This window comes from Phycodurus eques, chromosome 3 (genome assembly GCF_024500275.1).
Source record: "Phycodurus eques isolate BA_2022a chromosome 3, UOR_Pequ_1.1, whole genome shotgun sequence".
In the NCBI taxonomy this organism is placed as follows: Eukaryota; Metazoa; Chordata; class Actinopteri; order Syngnathiformes; family Syngnathidae; genus Phycodurus; species Phycodurus eques.
Genome location: NC_084527.1, coordinates 30,228,802 through 30,249,409, shown reverse-complemented (window position 1 = coordinate 30,249,409; position 20,608 = coordinate 30,228,802). Strand labels below are relative to the sequence as shown.

General features: G+C 42.0%; 1 protein-coding gene across 1 annotated transcript; it reads right to left on the bottom strand.

The window, feature by feature from the left end:
• Positions 1–158: 158 nt before the first annotated feature.
• Positions 159–19,680, bottom strand: gle1 (GLE1 RNA export mediator). The gene is made up of 15 exons (XM_061671075.1): positions 19,439–19,680; positions 18,407–18,631; positions 17,993–18,145; positions 17,679–17,827; positions 17,539–17,599; positions 17,168–17,425; positions 16,708–16,927; positions 12,695–12,807; positions 12,387–12,599; positions 10,949–11,139; positions 8,311–8,440; positions 3,527–3,631; positions 3,313–3,395; positions 1,436–1,499; positions 159–941 (listed from the first exon to the last, which is right to left on the bottom strand). The coding sequence occupies exons 1-15, from the start codon at positions 19,535–19,537 to the stop codon at positions 873–875; spliced, it is 2,133 nt and encodes a 710-aa protein (XP_061527059.1). The 5' UTR covers positions 19,538–19,680; the 3' UTR covers positions 159–872.
• Between the last annotated feature and the right edge of the window lie 928 nt (positions 19,681–20,608).

Genomic DNA, 20,608 nt, shown 5'->3' with positions numbered 1-20,608 from the left:
CACCAGCCATCCAAAACCAAGGTAAATTGCTAACCATTATTTGCACTATAACAACCGCCAGGGTAGAGAGCAAATTTTTCAGTTCTGTTGTCTGCCAGCAAGAGATGCCGAAGTCTGGAGTGCAAGACTAAGTTGTGGAGGAATAACAACATTGAGACAAATGTTTTAAGTAGATTTATGGGAAACAACATGTAAAGAAAAAGGAACACAAACCACCACCACTGGCTGTCATTGATAATTTAACAGCATTTGGCTAATTTAAAATGGCTTTTTTTTTTTTTTGGGGTGATTTGGGGACAAATGTGCTCAAAACATCTCATTTGCATGCAAATAGTTGTTTTGGGATTTCTGTTTCCTAGAATGCATTATTTCAATAATAGTAATAAAAAGTAGCAGAATAACTTTTTTATTGGGGTCTAAACTATTACGGTAGTCATAAACCATTGCCATGAAAGTCTGTCCCAGCTCACGCACTGCATTCATGGTTTTGAAGTAATATTCATTGTTTAGTTGTTCTCTTGTTTAGGATACTAACAATCAAAGTTGACGCATCCCAACTTGATATTTTCCTGCATCAGAGTAACACAGTTATAGAAAACAAACCTAATTTGTTGCGTTGTTCCTGTTATTTTATTCATTTTGTTTCGAAAAAGATATATTTTTTTTTAAAATAGCACATCAAAATAAACAACTTTCTCAACTTGTGATTTGGAGGGCAATACATTTCTAAAGGCAAAGGACGGTAAGAGACGGCATATGATTTCAGTCCAAAGTACACTGTCCTGCAATGCTCGTATCAATTGACTTTGATGCTGTGACATTTTTCATCTTTGCCTCAGCTTCTTCCAGTGTCAATGTACTCTCCCACAACCTCATGACCTCCAGAAGATGGATGTCAGCTCTCCTTTAGGTGGACTGAGCTGCCGCTCTCGCAGCAATTTCTACGGATAGGACACAACAAGGCAGCATGTGCATTACTCGCTCTCCCCCACCTGTTTTTTTTTTTTCATTTACATAAAACCAAAAATATTGTTTCCATAAACTAGCTTTAACAAAAATAAATAAGTAATAATCAGATACGAGTTGAACAAAAACTGACTTCCAAACCAATTTCAATCTGGATTGTGCAGTCGGTTGCAATTCAACATTGAAATATCCAATTTAACATTTCATCAGAAGCTTTTATCTCTGTAAAATATCATCAGAATATGTTGTTTTTTGTCTTTTTTTTTTTTTTAATGTTTTATTTGCGGGATGAAACGTAACCTTTCAGCTATAATAGTCATAGATTGCTTCTGTTCACCAAATGACTCGTTGATTCCATAGGTGGCAAAAAAAAGCCTGTTGTATTTTCTCACTTTGAATGACACTGAACATATTTATTTATGTAGTGAGTACTACATATGGAGGCAAACTTGAGGACTGCATCTCTTACCTCAAGGAATAGTTTCAGTCTAGAGACAGAGCCCATTTGTCCACTGCTGGTCACAGCTTCAATCCTGGTAGTAGACACACGCACACACACACACACACACACACACACACATTCTTGGGTCATCACACAAAATCTCCGACTATTCCTGAACAAAAATGTAACTACTGGCTGGTGAGAGGCATGCTCTGACAAGCCCATATTCAAGTCCTCTCCTTCATTGACAAGAAACTGTCACTTCTTGATTCATTGCAGCAAGAGATTATGGAGCTCAAAACTAGCTTGGAGTTCACGCACCAGCAAATCCAGGAGCAAAAGAGGACAATGCCGAACTTCATTCAGCCATGATAGCGGTGACAACTGAGGTTGAAGTTCTCAAGAAAGAAAACAAACAAACAAAAACAAAACAAAAAACAGTCAAGAAGCATGAGGGATAACCTCATCTTTTCCAGCATTTCCGAGAATACACTTTATAATCCAGAAGTTCAATTAAAAAACCTGTATGTCGACAGCGCCGAAATTCCAGAAGCCGAAGGAGACGACAAAATTACCTTCCACCGAGTTCATAGACTAGGAGGACCGCGAGCGGGGAATCAAACCCATCCAATCATTGCAAAATTCTAACATTTACAGCAGAAAGTCGAAAGGATGGGAGCTGAAGGGTACACTGTTCCAGAAGAATGACCAGTTCCCGCGCGAAATCAAGCAACGGCGCAAAATCTTGTACCCTCTCGTGAAGAACCTCCGGCAACAAGGAAAATGCGCCTCGCCGATTGTGGACAAACAATACGTAGACAATCAACTGTTTCTCTAGCCAAAAGAATACAAAAAATGCTCGCGTCAATAATACATTGTGACCAAAGAGGTTTCATTAAAGGTGAGAGCTCCACCAATAATGTCAGGCGACTGATAAACCTAATCAGTATGTCTCAGCATATAATCTAAATGCAATTGTCTTGTCTCGACATGCAGAAAAAGCTTTTGGCAAAGTTAACTGGTCTTTTTGTCATACTTGCAACTGTCACCACAAATGGGGTCAAATCACAAAGTTTCCCTTTACAAAGAGGAACTCGACAAGGATGCCCCTCTCTCGCCCCTGCTATTCACACTATTCCCTGGGATTGGCGCGCTGGCTCGGCCCCCACTTCCGGGCGGAGGGGGGCTGGGCCCGCCCTTGCACAACAACTCCGTACACCACTTGACTAACATGCATGAGATATGGTGTTTATTAACTGATCAGTTCCATAGACACGCAAGAGGCTTGAATTGCTTATGCTGGGACAAATAACAGTAACACAGGTTGTATTAAGATATCAACTCACAGGTTCTTACAGGTCTTCAGACACTATAAAAGCATTCCACCACACCACTCATCAGTAGCACTGCCTTGCTCATTTGCCCACATCCAGTCCTACCCTGCCCTCTCATCTTGTCCTATTGGTTAGCCGTTTGGATGTCCTCACTGTGAGTGTCCCCGCCGTCCACATATAAGAAGGCGATTTGACTTTGTAATGTTACTTGTAGTCAAATATCTAGACTGTCTAACTATCGTTCGGCTGTGGGTCACACCCCTATTCCCCTTGCCCGTTCTGTCCCCCTGTCTGTCCCCTAAAACCCTTATCTGTCTGGCTGCATTTTCAATAAATATCCGAATAATTAACAAAAATAACAAATACATTCAACAGGGAGGATTTCAAACTCCCCTGTTACACAGCAAAACTGTTCCAGCACAAAGGGCATACAGAGCCACCATTCTGCATGGCCATGCAGCTGAACAGGACAGGTTTTAAATAAATAGCTAGCTAGATTAGATGGATGGATGGATGGATAATGGATTAGACAGACAGACAGACGAACTACCAGTCTGTGCAAGTGTGTACCTGGGTAAGTATTGCTCTTTCAGAAGCAGGAGGACTTTCCAGAACTGACCCTGATAGCTTTTTAACAAAGCGTGACCGCAAACCTGAAAGAATCAGAGACAAACAAAGAATTTCAGCTCTGTGTGTATGTCAACAAAGGTACATATGGTTGGAGTCGAAACAACAAATGTAGGCTTCCCTTTTCCACAAAGAAAATAAAGCAAATAGGACTCACCTCGAGAAAGTCAAACAGTAGCGTCGCAGTGATGTCGGCTATAGGCTCCATGTTGAGCATCTGAGCCAACCAGCGCCAACCATGATTCAGCCCGTGAGTTGGCAACTGAAACATAAGCGATACTATTAATATGCTGCTTCTGAAGATGCATGCAACTTTTAACTGAAACAAATGACATGATAAACAACATGCAAAAAAAAATAATAATACAAAAAATAAAAAATTATTGTATTGTAATCTACACACAATTGTGGGTAAGAAAGAAAGAAAACCCCACAGTGGTCAAGGAAATAACTCCTGAAGTAGTAATAATAATCATAATCAATGAGAATCAACAGAATTATTTCTAAAAAGTCATGAAACAGGCCTGGACAAAAGTGATGGTACCCTTAACTTAATATTTTGTTGGGCAATCGTTTAGGCCAATCACTGCAATCAAACAGTTTTTCTAACTTTCAATGAGACTTCCGCACCTCTCAGCAGGTATTTTGGCTCACTTTGGAGTAAACTATCACTTTAAGAAAAAAAAATAAATAATCATGTGACCGATACAGGAAGTGTGTCATTTGGATGTGCCGTGCCAAATTGTGTTTATAAGGAAACAAACTGTGTCGACATGTTGCGGATTTGTTGGATGGACTTTTGCTGTTGGATTTTTCCTTGTTTCACTGACTTCATGGATCGTTCCAAGAAGTTTTCCCCAGTCTGGAATAATTTTGATCTTTTGGTGCCAAATACCCCCCCCCCCCCTTTGGGTATTGTTTACTGTTAGTTTAATTAAATATATTTGTACACTTTTCTGGGAAGAGGTGGTTTGAATTCTGGTTCGTCAACGAGACTGACTCCGCCAATGACGGGAGGGAACCCGGGATGTTTGATGGAGAACTTGCCCAGCTGTCCATTTCGGAACAGAAGATGAGGACTTAAATGGATTTGTGGATGAGGATTGATCAAAACATAACGTGAGTACATTGTTAAATACTTCAATAAAGTACAACCGAACTCACTGTTTACATTGTTATGTACTTCAATAAAGTACAACCGAACTCAGTTTTGCTCTCGCTGCCTTTTTAAAAACATACGCTAGCAAGCATGCTAGCGTATGTTTTAAGCTAGCATATGTTTTACCATGCCTACGCCCAATAATATAATATGGTGCGCCTTATGGTCGCGAAAATACGGTAAATTAAATCATATTTTAAGTAAAGGACTAGCGATCAAATATTTCACAGGCTGATGTTGGGTTTGCAGCAAGTAAAGCCTTTCCATATTTTTTTTTCATTTCGTTTACCTGCAATGAATTTAGAACTACTGCAGGGGTCACTGTTGAGTGACCAATACAGTGTCAATACAGTGCCGACAGTTTGTGTAGTGTGTCAATACACTCCTTGAGGTATCATCATTCCATCACTAATGTACAGTCATGAAAAAAAATATTAGACCACCCTTGTTTCTTCAATTTCTTGTTCATTATATTACCTAGTACCACTAAGGCATTTTACCTGAACAATACAAAAGCTTAATTGTATTGTTAAATGTTAATTGTGGTTATCAAGAAAACTGCTAGAGCAAGATATCAGCTCGTATATTCAACTCTTATGGGCCATTTTCGTTGTCGTCATTATATTTGTCCAAAAAAAAAGGTACCTTTAGTTGCATCTAGCATTAAAAATGAACAAGAAACAAAGAGTCTTATTGTTTGTCCATGACTATCAAAGATCTCGTTTGAACTGAGGCAAACAAAAATGAGCAGGGATGAATAAAACGATCAATCTGTGTCCATCGACGCACAGCATTGCTTACATACAACAGACTTTTTTTCCAGACTCAACAAATTTTCATTGTTGTGTTAACATCCGGTGCGCTGCTCACGACATAGCGAGCCGCTGGGGGAATGGCTTTGGATCCTTCGATGCACACAACTGGGACACTTAAGGGAAAGTTAACTATTTATTACTTTCACTATCCCGGGAGCTAACCAGCTCGTTCTGGCTCGCGAGCTAAGGAGCTAATCAGCTCGTTCTGGCTCACGAGCTAAGGAGCTAATCAGCTCGTTCTGGCTCGCGAGCTAAGGAGCTAAACAGCTCGTTCTGGCTCGCGAGCTTGATAGTGGCAAAATCATTTAAAATAGGTGACTGACTGGGGGGCCCCAGTTCGTGTCCAGACCCTGAAACAGTTCCATATGGACCCACACAATAGTCAAATAAAAGCTTAGTAAAAGACGGACAAAGATCAGGAAATGACCGATTAAGCAAGAGAACATTTGGAACAAACGGTGCTTAAAATGGAACGATCCGTGTCATTTTTTTTTTATACTTATCAGTGGGAAGTTCCCACTGGGAACACTTATTAAAAGTGCATGTATGTGAAACGCCATTATGAACAAGCATAACCTGTAAGACCGTTTTGTTTTTAAGATTTGTTAAATTAAAAATAGGTAAAATAGTTTGAGACTTCACTGTTGTGTCAAGATGCCAAACAGAAAAGGGGAAATTCTTTATTTTTCTTTTCTTCTTTATTTATTTATTTATTTATTTTAAAGTTTTAGGCGTTTATTTGTACACTTACATACATACATTTACTTGCGCTTATTGTGAATTAATTAGTAAATGAGAGAAAATTACATAGTTGTGCTCAAAAGAGCGCAGCTACTTGACTCGCCTGCCTGTAGTCCAGACATGTCTCCCATTGAAAATGTGCGCCGCATGACGACGCATAAATTACGACAAAGTAGACCCCGGACTGTTGAAGCTGTAGATCAAGGAAGAATAGGAAATAATTCCACCAACAAAGCTTCAACAATAAGTGTCCTCAGTTCCCGAACGTTTATTGAATGTTGTTAAAAGAAAAGGTGATGTAACACAGTGGTAAACATGACACTGTCCCAGCTTTTTTGGAACGTGTTGCAGCTACAAAAATTCTAATTAATGATTATTTGCTAAAACAATCAAGTTTATCAGTTTGAACATTAAATATCTTGTCTTTGTAGTGTATACAATTAAATATAGGTTGAACATGATTTGCAAATCATTGTATTCTGTTTTTATTTTTGTTTAACACAACGTCCCAACTTCATTGGAATTGGGATTGTCGTAACATCAATAAAGATCTGCAACATAGCGGGGCCGCGAAGCAACAACCGTGATATAGCAGTGGATTACTTTATCTGTTTTCCATAATGATAAATTGCAGGGACTCAATGTTCCAGGACTGGGACTCATTTTTTCCATGACATGTGCATCCCAGGAATCACACAAGTGTAAATGTGTGTAAAATGATCGATGGACTTTATTATTTCTATTTCTATAATTACACGTACTTTACTCGTACTTAACTCTGTGTATTTCAAGCTTTTTATTCAAGCTTTTAGTGTGTAGTATTCTTGTATGACTGCATTCGATTTCTCCCATTGTAAACAATACATGTGTACCCACTCAGTGCAGTACTGTTTTTTTATTGCATATGAAGACATGACACTCAAAAAGTGGACCTTCTTGCTCCACTTGGATACCATGTGTTTTTTCTTTTGCCTTCAGGTGGATTTTTAGTCTTCTCTGAGTGGTCTCCGACGACGAGTGTACCCTGTATGCGGGTCTGAGCTTTGCTTCCGTGCATCAAATGCAGAGTTTTTCTAACAGCACAGGAGAATCCACTGCATATAACAGTGACTTTACTCACATAGCCTCATGAACTATGGACTCTGAGGTTATGTCCTGGTGGCTAACACGTGCTAACTTGTCTGCAGGAGGCAGGAGCAGGTCAGCAGTTTGAAACCATTTTATTCTTCCGGCTCCCACACAGTCTCGTGCACACAACTTGCCGGAAGACAGGAAGTCATTGGCTGACTGTTGGCTTTTTCGGGCCTTTAAGACACAGTGTTAACTGAACGGTGTCACGGACAATGTTTTTTGGAAGTAGCGGTACTACAAACAAAAACTGGTACCATGGTATTTTTGACGTCAAAACACCATTGGTATGGTACTGGCATATGTACTTGGTGCAACACTGGTCTTGAGATTTGAGAAGTCCACTTTGGCTCAAACAATGACACATGGTGTGATCTGACACTGATGTACCTTGGAGTTCACCTTTAATTTCTTTGGAGATTGTTCTGGGCTGTTTTTTTTACCATTCGTACTAACCATCTCATCATCTTGTCATCAATTTTCCTCCCGCGGCCACATCCAAGGAGGTTGGCTACAGTCCCATGGATCTTAAATTTCTGAATATGTGCAACTACAGTCACAGGAACATCAAGCTGCTTGGAGATGGTCTCATAGCCATTAGCTTTAACGTGCTTGTCTATAATTTTCTTTATCTCCTGAGACAACTCTCTACTCCGCTAACTCTGGTCCATGTTTAGTGTGGTACACACCATGTCACCAAACAGAACAATGATTACTTGTCACCCGTTAAATAGGCCGACCGACTGATTACAAGTTTGTAGACGCCTGTGCTGCTAATTAGAGGACACACGTTATTTTAACATGTCTCTATGGTCAAATTATTTTCAATCTTCTCTAGGGGTACCATCCTTTTTTCTCTAGGCCTGTTTAATTTAAAATTATTCTGTTGAATGACAATTCAAAAGCAATGCCTGATTTTGATTGGTTAATTTTCAATAGATTTCAATTTATTATTACTTTTGTCAGATTCAAGTTAGTTCTGTGACCACTGTGGGTTTTTCTTTTCATTAACAGAGGCGTACCAACAATTCCGCTATGTGTACGTCTTTCTGCTCAGTGCAAACACATGACTGACCAAACAAATGAAAGAGTTCCTACCCCATGCTTTGAGTCAAATGGCCACTTCAGTTGGATGATGGCAGCATAGAGGCGGATCATGCCTGACATCCTTTTCATGAAACTGTCTTGGCCTTCAACACCAGAGTCATCCACACGGTAACCAAGAATTCTGTCGAGTAAAAAGCAGCTGCCTTTAAAGGGGTTCTTCTATTCTCAGCTTCTGGGTGTCACGCTTGCCACTTCCATATTGTATTGACAACTAATTATTGGGGAACACAATTTTTGTTGAGTTAGGTCTGACAGCTGTTTTTACCTAATTGTTGGGTGCAGAATCCAAAACTGGTCTCAGTTTTTCTCTATCACATCAAGTTTTTGAACAGAGTGAGAATAAAGTGAAAGAAATGAAATAGAGTGGGCCAAAAATTTATTTAGTCAGCCACCAATTGTGCAGGTTCTCCCACTTAAAAATATGAAAGAGGCCTGTAATTTTTATCATAGGTATATCTCACCTATGAGAGACAAAATGAGAAAAAAAAATCCAGCATCATAGTCTGATTTTTAAATAATTTATTAGCAAATTATGGTGGAAAATAAGTATTTGGTCACCTACAAACAAGCAAGATTTCTGGCTCTCACGGACCTGTAACTTCTTCTTTAAGAGGTTCCTCTGTCCTCCACTCGTTACCTGTACTAATGGCACCTGTTTGAACTCATCAGTATAAAAGACATCTTTCCACAACCTCAAACAGTCACACTCCAAACTCCACTATGGCCAAGACCAAAGAGCTGTCAAAGGACACCAGAAACAAAATTGTAGACCTGGACCAGGCTGGAAAGACTGAATCTGCAATAGGTAAGCAGCTTGGTGTGAAGAAATCAACTGTGGGAGCAATTATTAGAAAATGGAAGACATACAAAACCAATGAAAATCTCCCTTGATCTGGGGCTCCATGCAAGATCTCACCGCGTGGGGTCAAAATGATCACAAGAACGGTGAGCAAAAATCCCAGAACCACACGGGGGGACCTAGTGAATGACCTGCAGAGAGCTGGGACCAAAGCAACAAAGGCTAGCATCAGTAACACACTACGCCGCCTTGGACTCAAATCCTGCAGTGCCAGACGTGCTTAAGACAGTACATGTCCAGGGCCATCTGAAGTTTGCTAGAGAGCATTTTGATGATCCACAAGAGGATTGGGAGAATGTTATATGGTCAGATGAAACCAAAACAGAACATTTTGGTAAAAACTCCACTTGTCATGCTTGGAGGAGAAAGAATGCTGACTTGCATCCAAAGAACACCATACCTACTGTGAAGCATGGTGGTGGAAACATCATGTTTTGGGGCTGTTTTTCCTGCAAAGGGACCAGGACGTGTAAAGGAAAGAATGAATGGGGCCATGTATCGTGACATTTTGAGTGAAAACCTCCTTCCATCAGCAAGGGTATTGAAGATGAAACGTGGCTAGGTCTTTCAGCATGACAATGATCCCAAACACACCGGCCGGGCAACGAAGGAGTGGCTTCGTAAGAAGCATTACAAGGTCCTGGAGTGGCCTAGCCAGTCTCCCGATCTCAACCCCATAGAAAATCTTTGGAGGGAGTTGAAAGTCTGTGTTGCCCAGCGACAGCCCCACAAAAAAAAAATTAAAAAATATTTTTTTTTTTTTTAAAATCACTGCTCTCGAGATCTGTATGAATGAACAGGCCAATATGCCAGCAACAGTGTGTGAAAACCTTGTCAAGACTTACAGAAAACGTTTGACCTCTCTCATTGCCAACAAATGGTATATAACAAAGTATTGAGATTAACTTTTGTTATTGACTAAGTACTTATTTCCCACCATAATTTGCTAATAAATTCCTTAAAAATCAGAAGTGATTTTCTGGATTTTTTCCCCTCATTTTGTCTCTCAGATGAGGTATACCTATGGTGAAAATTACAGGCCTCTTTCATCTTTTTAAGTGGTAGAACTTGCACAACTGGTGGCAGACTAAATACTTTTTTGCCCCACTGTATACACCCATGTAAATAAAACACTGAGATGGAATAGTTACAAGCTTTGAAAACTAAAAAAACAGCATAAAATTAAATCGAACTTACAACGGTACGCCGATGGTTACAAGGTTAAGAGAAAAGCCAGCACAAATCCTCTTAATTCCTACGATGCTAGCTTTCTGTTTGCACATATTGATAGTACTGACCTATTGGGAGCTGCACACACACCTCTCACTGCACTGTCTCAATTGTGACTGCACAAACAAGTTGCCACATAGCTGTAGATAAGTCCAATTGTAATCAGCTGGCAAGTCTTACTACAGCTAATCAGTTCAATTTTGCTTCTCTGCAGGGTAAGCTGTGGAGAAAAAAACTTGACGTGCTTGACGTGAAACCTGACTGCAATTTTGGAATCAGCATGACAATTTTTGTTTTAATCAGCATAAAAATCCAAGTCAGATTTCTTTTTTCAAATTGTGATAATGTAACTGGAAAATGAAACAAAGCCTGAAGTTGGAGACATCAGAGTTTGAATCTTGGATGATTAACTATCCACTATACTTACACACTCCTTGATATTACCTCCAAAACTGGCATGTCAACAAATTCGCACCTCTGCTTCAACGATAAGTCCTTAGACGCAGACATTAGATGGCCAGTGTGGAAGTAGCTACTGACCTCTGATATTCATCCACAGGTGTGCCATCCTTCATTCGAGGATAATGTGGAACCGCATAAGGACATTTTTTGTGTAGGTGGCCAAGGAGGAGGTCACCAAATCGGGGGTGCAGCTGCCAAGTACCTGAGGCCGTCACACCGATGGGGAAGGCGGCTTCATGATGCGATGCCACCTCTTCCTCACCTTGTTTCTACAACAAGAAATCACATGCTCTAGCATGAAGCGACCGGATATCTGCTTCTAAAGGCGAGTGATACGACTATCGGTTGCAGACTCCGTTATTGATACAAAATCTGCCAGGAATCCTGAGATACGTTGCTTGTAGGGCTGGGGACCGGATATCGCAAGACTTGGAATCAGTTTCCTGAGGCTTCATGGTTTTCATCTCGTAAAACAAGAGCTAGAGGTCTCTCGCTGTAATGTTATGTTTACAACCAAACGCAGCAGTGGTGTATTCTAGCGACACTCCTAACTTAACTACATTTCTCCGTAGCGTCACTATTTAAACATCGAATATCTTTTCAGTAGTTAAACTATTGTCGTGGTCACGGCAATAGCAAAGTAGCGGTCCCCCAGGAGTTGTAAACATTGAATGAACGTCATGTTAGATACTTCATCTCAAGTACGCCGTTGACACCGGGGCTGGCGGAGAAATGTGCGCCGCAGATTGTAAACATGCAGACAATATGGCAAAGGTAGGTACATCTCGGCAATTTCCTTGGGCTGTAACACAGCAAACTAATGTTTCTTCTCGAGTCCTCGCGGTCCACTTAGATGTTCGTGTTGGTACTGTGCAACCCTAAAAAGAAACTTCCGAGAGAACACACGGCTAGGTATGTCCCAAAATTGACACAGCAATCGCCATTTGAACTAAGCTAGACAGCACGATTTAAAAGTTCAAAAAGTCAGTCAGCACTCACCAAGCAGTTAAAAAAAAAAAAGCAGTGCTTGTGCGGAGTAGCAGTCCCAGCTTGAATGGCACAGTATGCGAGAACCCCCATGGCTCTTTAAATATTGTTTGTGCAGAGTTTGAGAAGAGAAAATCTTCCAAATTAATTGTTGTATTGTTGTGGTCTATTTAAATAATTATTTATTAAAATAAAAATAAATAATTTGTATTTTTTACAGTGCCATAAAGCAACAATGCTCAGGATTAAGTGTTATTTTACTGTACATGTTTGAAAATAACGTTAGACATTTTATAGAATAGGGTTTAATCAAGTCAAGGTTCTTATCGATTATCACGTGCAAATGTTAACTATCACATTTTTCTCTGCACCGAATCGATAATCGTTTCGCACCCATCTGAATCGAATCACATCGAATCGTTCCGCCCGTAAAGCTATCGCTTTTTAATCGAACCGCTACCTGTGTAAAATAGCTATGTATCGAATCGGCCTCGTGCCAGCGATTCCCAACCCTAACAGTAGCACTCACCACAAACTTCTCAGCCACTTTGTAAAACACAAAGTCCAAGCCCTGTGGGTGATGAGAGGTGGAAATTGACTTTCCAGCCGACACCACCGCCTGTCCGGACAGCAGCTTGTCGAGCCTTTCAAAGATTTCTCGAAGTCGAGATCCAGAATTGGCGGAGATTTGACTGATTGGTATAGTTGCGGCTTTCTGGAGCTCCAACTTAAGTCTCTTTGTCTACATAAACAGAAATGTTGACACATTAAGGATGCTTCACATAACTTCCACACAGCACTGGCTTTCTGAGACATTGATTAAGTACTCAAACTAACCTGGACATCTTTTGATGAGCTGAGTTGTTCAATGGACTGAGCGCACTGAGTAAGCGACTCCTGCAATTCCTTGTACCATTTCAACGTGGTGTCTTCTGCATTGTTCTGCAGCCCTGATTGATGACATTCGTGTGAAAATTCCGCTTATAGTTGACAGAATTCTCTAAAACAACAGATGAAAATGTACAGTACCATGAGAAAGCATTTGCTCCCTTCCAGCGTATCAGATTTTTAAAAAATATTCACATTAATCACACTTAAATATTACAGCTCATCAAACCAATTGTAATGTCTCACAAAGACAATCCAAGTAAATATAAAACGCAATTTCTAAATGATGATTTTATTCATTATGGAAAACAAATCCAAGCCTATGTGGCCCTAAGTAATGGCTCCGAATAGCCAAAATGTGGTTGTACCAACCTTGGCACCAATGACAGTGTTGACAATAACTGGTTATGCGTGGCTGTGAATATTCTCATTCATACAGGTCATTTCATTATCAGGGAAGTGAATCGATTGCAACTGGACTGTTGTTTGTCGAAGGAGATGTTTCGCATCTCATCCGAGCAGGCTTCGTCAGTTCATGCAAGAAGGCTTAGTTACGACGCACGAGTCAAGTGTTTGTGTGGAAGACTCAAATATTTATGCCCCACCTTAAGGCCTCTTTATACTCCCGCGGTCGTGCAGCCGACAACGCCCGCGCATTGCATCACGTGACCGACTGAATTGGCAGCGTGCGGCCCCTCTGCGTAGTTTGACGCGCACACGGCAAAAATCGTTGCCCCGCGTCGAATCCCGCAGAGATCATCTCGCATGATTAGTCCGTTTTAGTTACATGCTGTGATGATTTAATCAGTGTTCCTCCCGGTTCCACATAGCACCTACACCGTCGCCCTCTTGATCGATTTTGCAGCATAATTAAACGTATCATCTGGTCATCTGTGGTTGCTAGATGGCGCCTACCAGTGTGGTCGCCTCGGTAACGCGCTCTCTAGTATTGTCTTTGTTTTTGTGTTTTTCGTCCGTCTTTGGAGACCTTACACGACTCACTTACACAAGGGGAGACCTGCTAACCATCAAGGAGGCTACTCCGGACTTTCTGTCACCAACTTTCGAAAATCCGCTCAGTTTTTTCCCCGAGGTACTCACCGGAGCGGCGTCCGCGGTTTTTGGCGCATGGAGGCGGAAGCGGCGCCACAGAGGAAAACGAGCCGGCATTCAGGTGAAACTCCGCAAGAGAGGACACAGATTGCCGTTCCCGTCGATCCACCTCGCTAATGTACGCTCCCTACCCAACAAAATGGATGAGCTTCATCTTCTGTTAAAGACCAGTAAAGACTTCGGACGTTCCGCGGCCATGTGCTTCACGGAGACCTGGCTTTGCGACGCTGTACCCGATGGCGCCGTCATGCTTCCCGGCTTCAACATTCATCGAGCGGACCGCGACATGGAATCATCGGGGAAAACGAAGGGCGGCGGGATATGCCTCCATATCAACGAAAAATGGTGTACGGATGTCACGGTGCTCAGCACACACTGCAGCCCGCATTTGGAGTCGCTGTTTTTGAACTGTAAACCATTCTACTCGCCACGTGAGTTTGCATCGTTTATACTGGCTGGAGTCTATATTACACCGCAAGCTAACACGAACGCCGCATTGCTAACGCTCGCCGAACAAGTCAACGAAATTGAAAAAAAACTCTGTTTTTCACATGATTTGGGGATCCTCTGCCATTCCTCCTTGCAGATCCTCTCCATTTATGTCAGGTTGGATGGTGAACGTTGGTGGACAGCCATTTTCAGGTGTCTCCAGAGATGCTCAATTGGTCTTCAGCCAGGATGGTAGCTGGGCCATTCAAGAACAGTTAGTGTTCTGAAGCCACTCTTATTTTAGCTGTGTGCTTAGGGTTATTGTCTTGTTGGAATTTGACCCTTCGGCCCAGTCTGAGGTCCTGAGCGCTCCTGGGGAAGGTTTTCGTCCAGGATATCCCTGTATTTGACTGCATTCATCTTTCCTTTGATTGCAACCAGTCGCCCTGTGTCTGCAGCTGAAAAACACCCCCACGACATGATGCTGCCACCACCATGCTTCACTGTTGGGACTGTATTGGACAGGTGATGAGCAGTGCCTGGTTTTCTCCACACATACCGCTGAGAATTAAGGCTACAAAGTTCTATCTTGGTCTCATCATACCAGAGAATCTTATTTCTCACCATCTTGGAGTCATTCAGGTGTTTTTTAGTTAACTCCATGCGGGCTTTCATGTGTCTTGCACTGAGGAGAGGCTTTGGTCGGGCCACTCTGCCATCAAGCCCCGACTGGTGGAGGGCTGTAGTGATGGTTGACTTTCTCGAACTTTCTACCATCTCCTGACTGCATCTCTGGAGCTCAGTGTTTGGCCAGATCTGTGCCTTGCCACAATTCTGTTTCTGAGCTCTTCAGGCAGTTCCTTTGGCCTCATGATTTACATTTGCTCTGACATGCACTGTGAGCTGTAAGGTCTTATATAGACAGGTGTGTGGCTTTCCTAATCAAGTCAAAGCCGCATAAACAAACTCAGCTGGACTCCAATGAAGGTGTACAACCATCTTAAGGATGATCAGAAGAAATGGACAGCACCAGAGTTAAATATATGAGTGTCACAGGAAAGGGTCTGAATACTTATGATTGTGTGATATTTCAGTTTTTCGTTTTTAGTAAATCTGCAAAAAGTTTTTTTCCTGTCAATATGGGGTGCTGTGTGTACATTAATGAGGACTAAAATAACTTAAGTGATTTTAGCAAATGGCTGCAATATAACAAAGAGTGAAAAATTTAAGGGGGTCTGAATACTTTCCGTAACCACTATATACTTTCCGTAACCACTATATATATATATATATATATATATATATATATATATATATATAAAAACAAGGAAATTTGTATTGTTTCTATACAACATTACTATATATAGGAAACTATATCCACCAGTGCTGCTGAAGCGATGCAAATTTCCCCATTGTGGGACCAATAAAGGTTATCTGGTATTACTAATATTTTTATATATATTATATTTATATTTATTAATAATATACTTTTAACCTGCCCACGTTTTGGAGTGACGTACTAATTAATTTCCAGTTCAGACGCAGACGTCCTGTGTGGAAGTGTATTGTTTTATATTTACATCTCTAAACACGTGTAAATTGGCCTGATATATTTTTTGCTCTTTGATTACTTTCTGCGAAAACCCGGTTCCAGCCAGACCTATGTGACAAGGGAACTGCATCACCAAATCACTTATCGCGATGTTTTGCTACTGCATTACAAGTTACTTTAGCAATTAGCATGGGTTTGAAAACGTCTTCGCCTACCTTCTCCTCGTTCTCCCTTCGTGGCACTTGTAAGAAGCATTGGAAGACGTGTAGCTTATTCGCTACCATGGAGGCGATGATCAGTGACTGTCAATACATTGACATCAGACATCAAGAGAATATTCGCCTCCGTGGCTTGGCAGCCAGGGAGCGTAATAAAATAGTGTGCACCAAGAAGCAGTTCAATGTGGACGTGACGGTAACGGCAGACGCTAGTTCCCACCCCCCCCAAAATCTGAAACAATCAGTTTTACGGTCGTAAGGAGTCAACGTTCCGTGATTTCCTTAACAAAATACAGACATTTGGCAGCTCTGCAATAGCAGAGGGACCTAAATAGCTATTGAATGTCCTGCTATATACTATATCTGTATTGCTAATTTGGCAGCTTAATTAACTATTACAGTGGAACCTCGGGTTATGAACGACCCAGTTTAAGTCGGTTAAGTTGGGACAAGTAAAATGAAATACCTACTGCACAATGATTTAAGTTTTTAGTAACCAATGCAAACATTTATATATGCAGATTTTATAGTGACAAAGAAATTATGAGGTATTTCAACTACTGAAGGACCTCTCTACTGAGAAACTGTACTTAAACCCATCTGGTGTTTTTTTAATGTCGTGTCTGTGTTTTAAGTGCGCAGTTTCCCACCTTGCTTTTGCGCCCGCTCTTTAGCCGCCTGCTCCGCCTTTGTTTGTGCTTCCTGCTGCGTCTTCAGCTCCTCCAGCTTCCGGCGGGACTCTGCCAACTCTTTCTTCTTCTCCTCCTCCTGAGCTTTTGCTGCCTCTTCCTGCATCAAGCGAATTTGAGTCCTCATTTCATGTAGGGCCCGCTCCGCCACAGTCATGTCTTCCATGCTGGGATACTGTCCCTGTAAGGATAGTTGAACGAATCAGACTTGTCGATTGCTCCGAGGGGCTCTTGATAGCTTGATTTCTCCCCCAACACCTTTCAAACTTTCAGTGACTATTTATGCAGCTTGTTTGCATACAAGTCACAATACTCACTTATTCACTTATTTAGGTTTTATGTTCAAATCAACACATACTAAGATGTATCTTTATATAGTTTCATGTGTTTTCCTGATTAAAAGCTGAAATCTTACACTGACCTCTGCTGTCTTGCGAACAACCTCGGACACCTGGGAGCACAGCTGGTTCCCACGGGTACTGTAGGTGCCAATAGATGCTGATAGGACAGTGGTTTGAGTCTGGGTCGAGGGCTCCAGCAACTGGTTGAGCTGCAGGATCTCCTCCTGAATGGAGTTGAGGTTCCGCAGCCTCTCTTCGCCTTCAACCAGCCGCTGTCTCTCCAGCTCTGCCTCCCTCAGGCGCTGCTGCTCCACCTCTCTCAGACGGAGATTCTGGATCTTTGATCAGGAGGACAAGCCATTAAGACAGTAATCGCACACTTGCAAAGTTTTTCAAATGTATGGATGTATTTGGCTTGGGGGAAATACAGTATGCCACACTGTGAGAATACCTTCAATCTGTGGCGTTGCTCTTCCTTCAGCTTCTCTTGACGGCCAATGCTCTCTTTTGCTCTATAGTGGAGAAAATTCAAAAACCATGAAAAGGACAGCCAAGCGCAGACGCATTCACATGTTGTTGAAGTTATCGCACTCTCTGTCCATCATATCCCGCATGCTCTGGTACTCCTGTCTCTGTTTCAACTCCATGAGCTCCTCAAAGCGTTTCAGCTGCTCCGACTCAGTGCTCGCCACCGCCATCACCAGCTTCTCCTGCATCTCCTGACGCAACCTGAACGCCATCTGAAACACGCGCAACATGAGGAGTAAATCAGTTCCAAAAATAAATACATGTAAAGTAAACACTAAAAGTGTAACATTTACATATTTGACTTTAACGTGACAAAGAATAAATCACATTATCTAAGCATTCCCAGAATGAGGTGAAAAACATGGTTCGGCTCGGACCTTCGCCTTTTTACGTTGCTCTTCTTCAGACATGGCAATCTGTCCGGCCATCGCCATGGCTTCAGGAGAGAGCAGGGAGATCGTTGGTGAGGACAAGGAACTGGTGATTTCATCGACATCCTTCTCCGGATCCTGCTCGTTTCTGTTATGAATCTGATGTACAGAAAGGATCGAGGTACGATTTTAGAAAACATTCTTCATCTAAATGTCATAAAACATTTGGTTTTAGTGAAATAATTGAAAAAGGTTAGGAGACAAATGAGTATTCATCAACTCGAGAAAATCTTATGAACTAAATTAGAACGTGTAGAGCAAAACATGATGCAAATTGCAACGTAAAACATTGTCAAACTAAATTATTTCAACATGATTATTTCCAATCTTTTATCTTTTCTCATCAGAACGGGGACTTGCCTGTTCTTTCTCAGCTTTTGACAGTGTTACAGTGACCGTGTTGTTCTTGACTGCAGCATCACGGCTCGAATCAGTGGAAGAAGTGGAGGTGAGACCAGGACTGGTCGGACCAGAGCTACAATTCGAACTAACAGCCTTCTGTGGGGACTGCAGGTTGAGGTGCTGCAGTATGGCTCCGGACTGGGGTGACAAGCTGAGCGAGTCTTGATAACATGACAAAATGTCCTGTAAAGTACAAACCTTCCTTATCGAAAATACACATAAGCCAAATAAGTCCTCTACGTGAAAATAAACGACAGAAAATAACTGAATTAAATTGAATTATACGAGGTGTTCGGATGGGGGCACGGTGGCCGACAGGTTAGAGCGTCAGCCTCACAGTTCTGAGGACCCGGGTTCAATCCCCGGCCCCGCCTGTGTGGAGTTTGCATGTTCTCCCCGTGCCTGCGTGGGTTTTCTTTTCTCCGGGCACTCCGGTTTCCTCCCACATCCCAAAAACATGCATGAATTGGAGACTCTAAATTGCCCGTAGGCATGACTGTGAGCGCGAATGGTTGTTTGTTCCTATGTGCCCTTCGATTGGCTGGCAACCAGTTCAGGATGTACCCCGCCTCCTGCCCGATGACAGCTGGGATATGCTCCAGCACGCCCGCGACCCTAGTGAGGAGAAGCATCTCAGAAAATGGATGGATGGATGGATGGAGGTATTCGGAAAGTCTCTTTGCACTCGTACACTATGCACTTTGTACACAAAGGGTACATACATACAGTATGTACGTATACTTCTCATATGTATATTTTCAGAACCTTCTGTATTAAAAGGTCCATCTTTCTCGTGCACTTTTGATAAATGCATGCATGAATGAGATGTCACATGTGCTCATTGCATTAGCTAACACTTGATGCCACCTTAGATTTATGTGAACGGACAACTCACCTAACAGAACCCGTAACCCGGATGTGATATCGCGATAAGTTGGCGAAAAGGACCAACAGTTAAGCTAACTTACAAATGTAAACTTTCCCACTCACCTCACCTCTCGACGACCAATACGGGTTGAATGTGATCTTTCCCTTTGGCGAGTTTTTTAGAGCCTGTAACGTTTCCCAACGGAGACTGTCACTGGGCATGGTGAAGGAACGTAAAAACAAGAAAAAATATGTCCCGAAATATATATATCTATATATAGAGATATATATATCAAAGATATAAAACAGGAGAAAGGTCTAGCCCATTTTGCAGCACCGGCATGAGGTCGACACAGCTCCGTTGAATGAGGGAGGGCGTGCGTCACTTCCTAGGACGGCCCACGTCACTTCCGAGGTAGCTGCCTCGGGCTGCTGAAGGCTCGGCCCTATTCGACCAGTCGTTTCTCGCGCCACAGCATCGTATGTGTTTATAAATGGCTTGTGTTTGTTCGTGGTCAATATGCAGAATGTTAATATCCATCCATCCATTTTCTGAGCCGCTTCTCCTCACTAGGGTCGCGGGCGTGCTGGAGCAGGAGGGCAGGAGGCGGGGTACACCCTGAACTGATTGCCAGCCAATCGCAGGGCACATACAAACAAACAACCATTCGCACTCACAGTCATGCCTACGTGCCCCCGTATTCATTATAATATACTCATATTTCTTAAACCATAAAAGATCTATTAATAGTTAAGGAAGAAGCAGGGTGCAAAAGAGAGAGGGTGTTGGCGAGAATAAATATTTGAAAGGAGTTTGCTGTCTCCATTCATTTGAACGTAACCAGTGTGTACGTTCGTGTACATTCTGGTCACAAGCTTTGCTTTTTCATCTACAGGCACATTATACATACAATACAATATTGTTAAATATTTCTTATATAATATTTCTTATATTTAACAATATTGTTAAATATAAGAAACGCCTACATCTGTTGGCCAATCAGATGACAGTGACGTCACGGCCCTCCTCATCCTGCGTTTTAGAACCAGGTTGGAGTAGGTTCTGAGGAATGATGCCATTGTCACCACCCGGCCTCGGAAAGTGTAATAGAAAAGCAACCACACAGAGTGGAACCAGGCTGGTTGGCTGGTCAAATGGAAAAGGGGCATCTGATCACCTTGGCTGTTGTGGTCCAGTCTTCTGGAGGCTCCCCCTGCCCACCAAGAGCCTGTCTCACCTCTTCTCGAAACCCCACAAAACACTCTTCTTTTCTCTGATTCCACCACATGCTT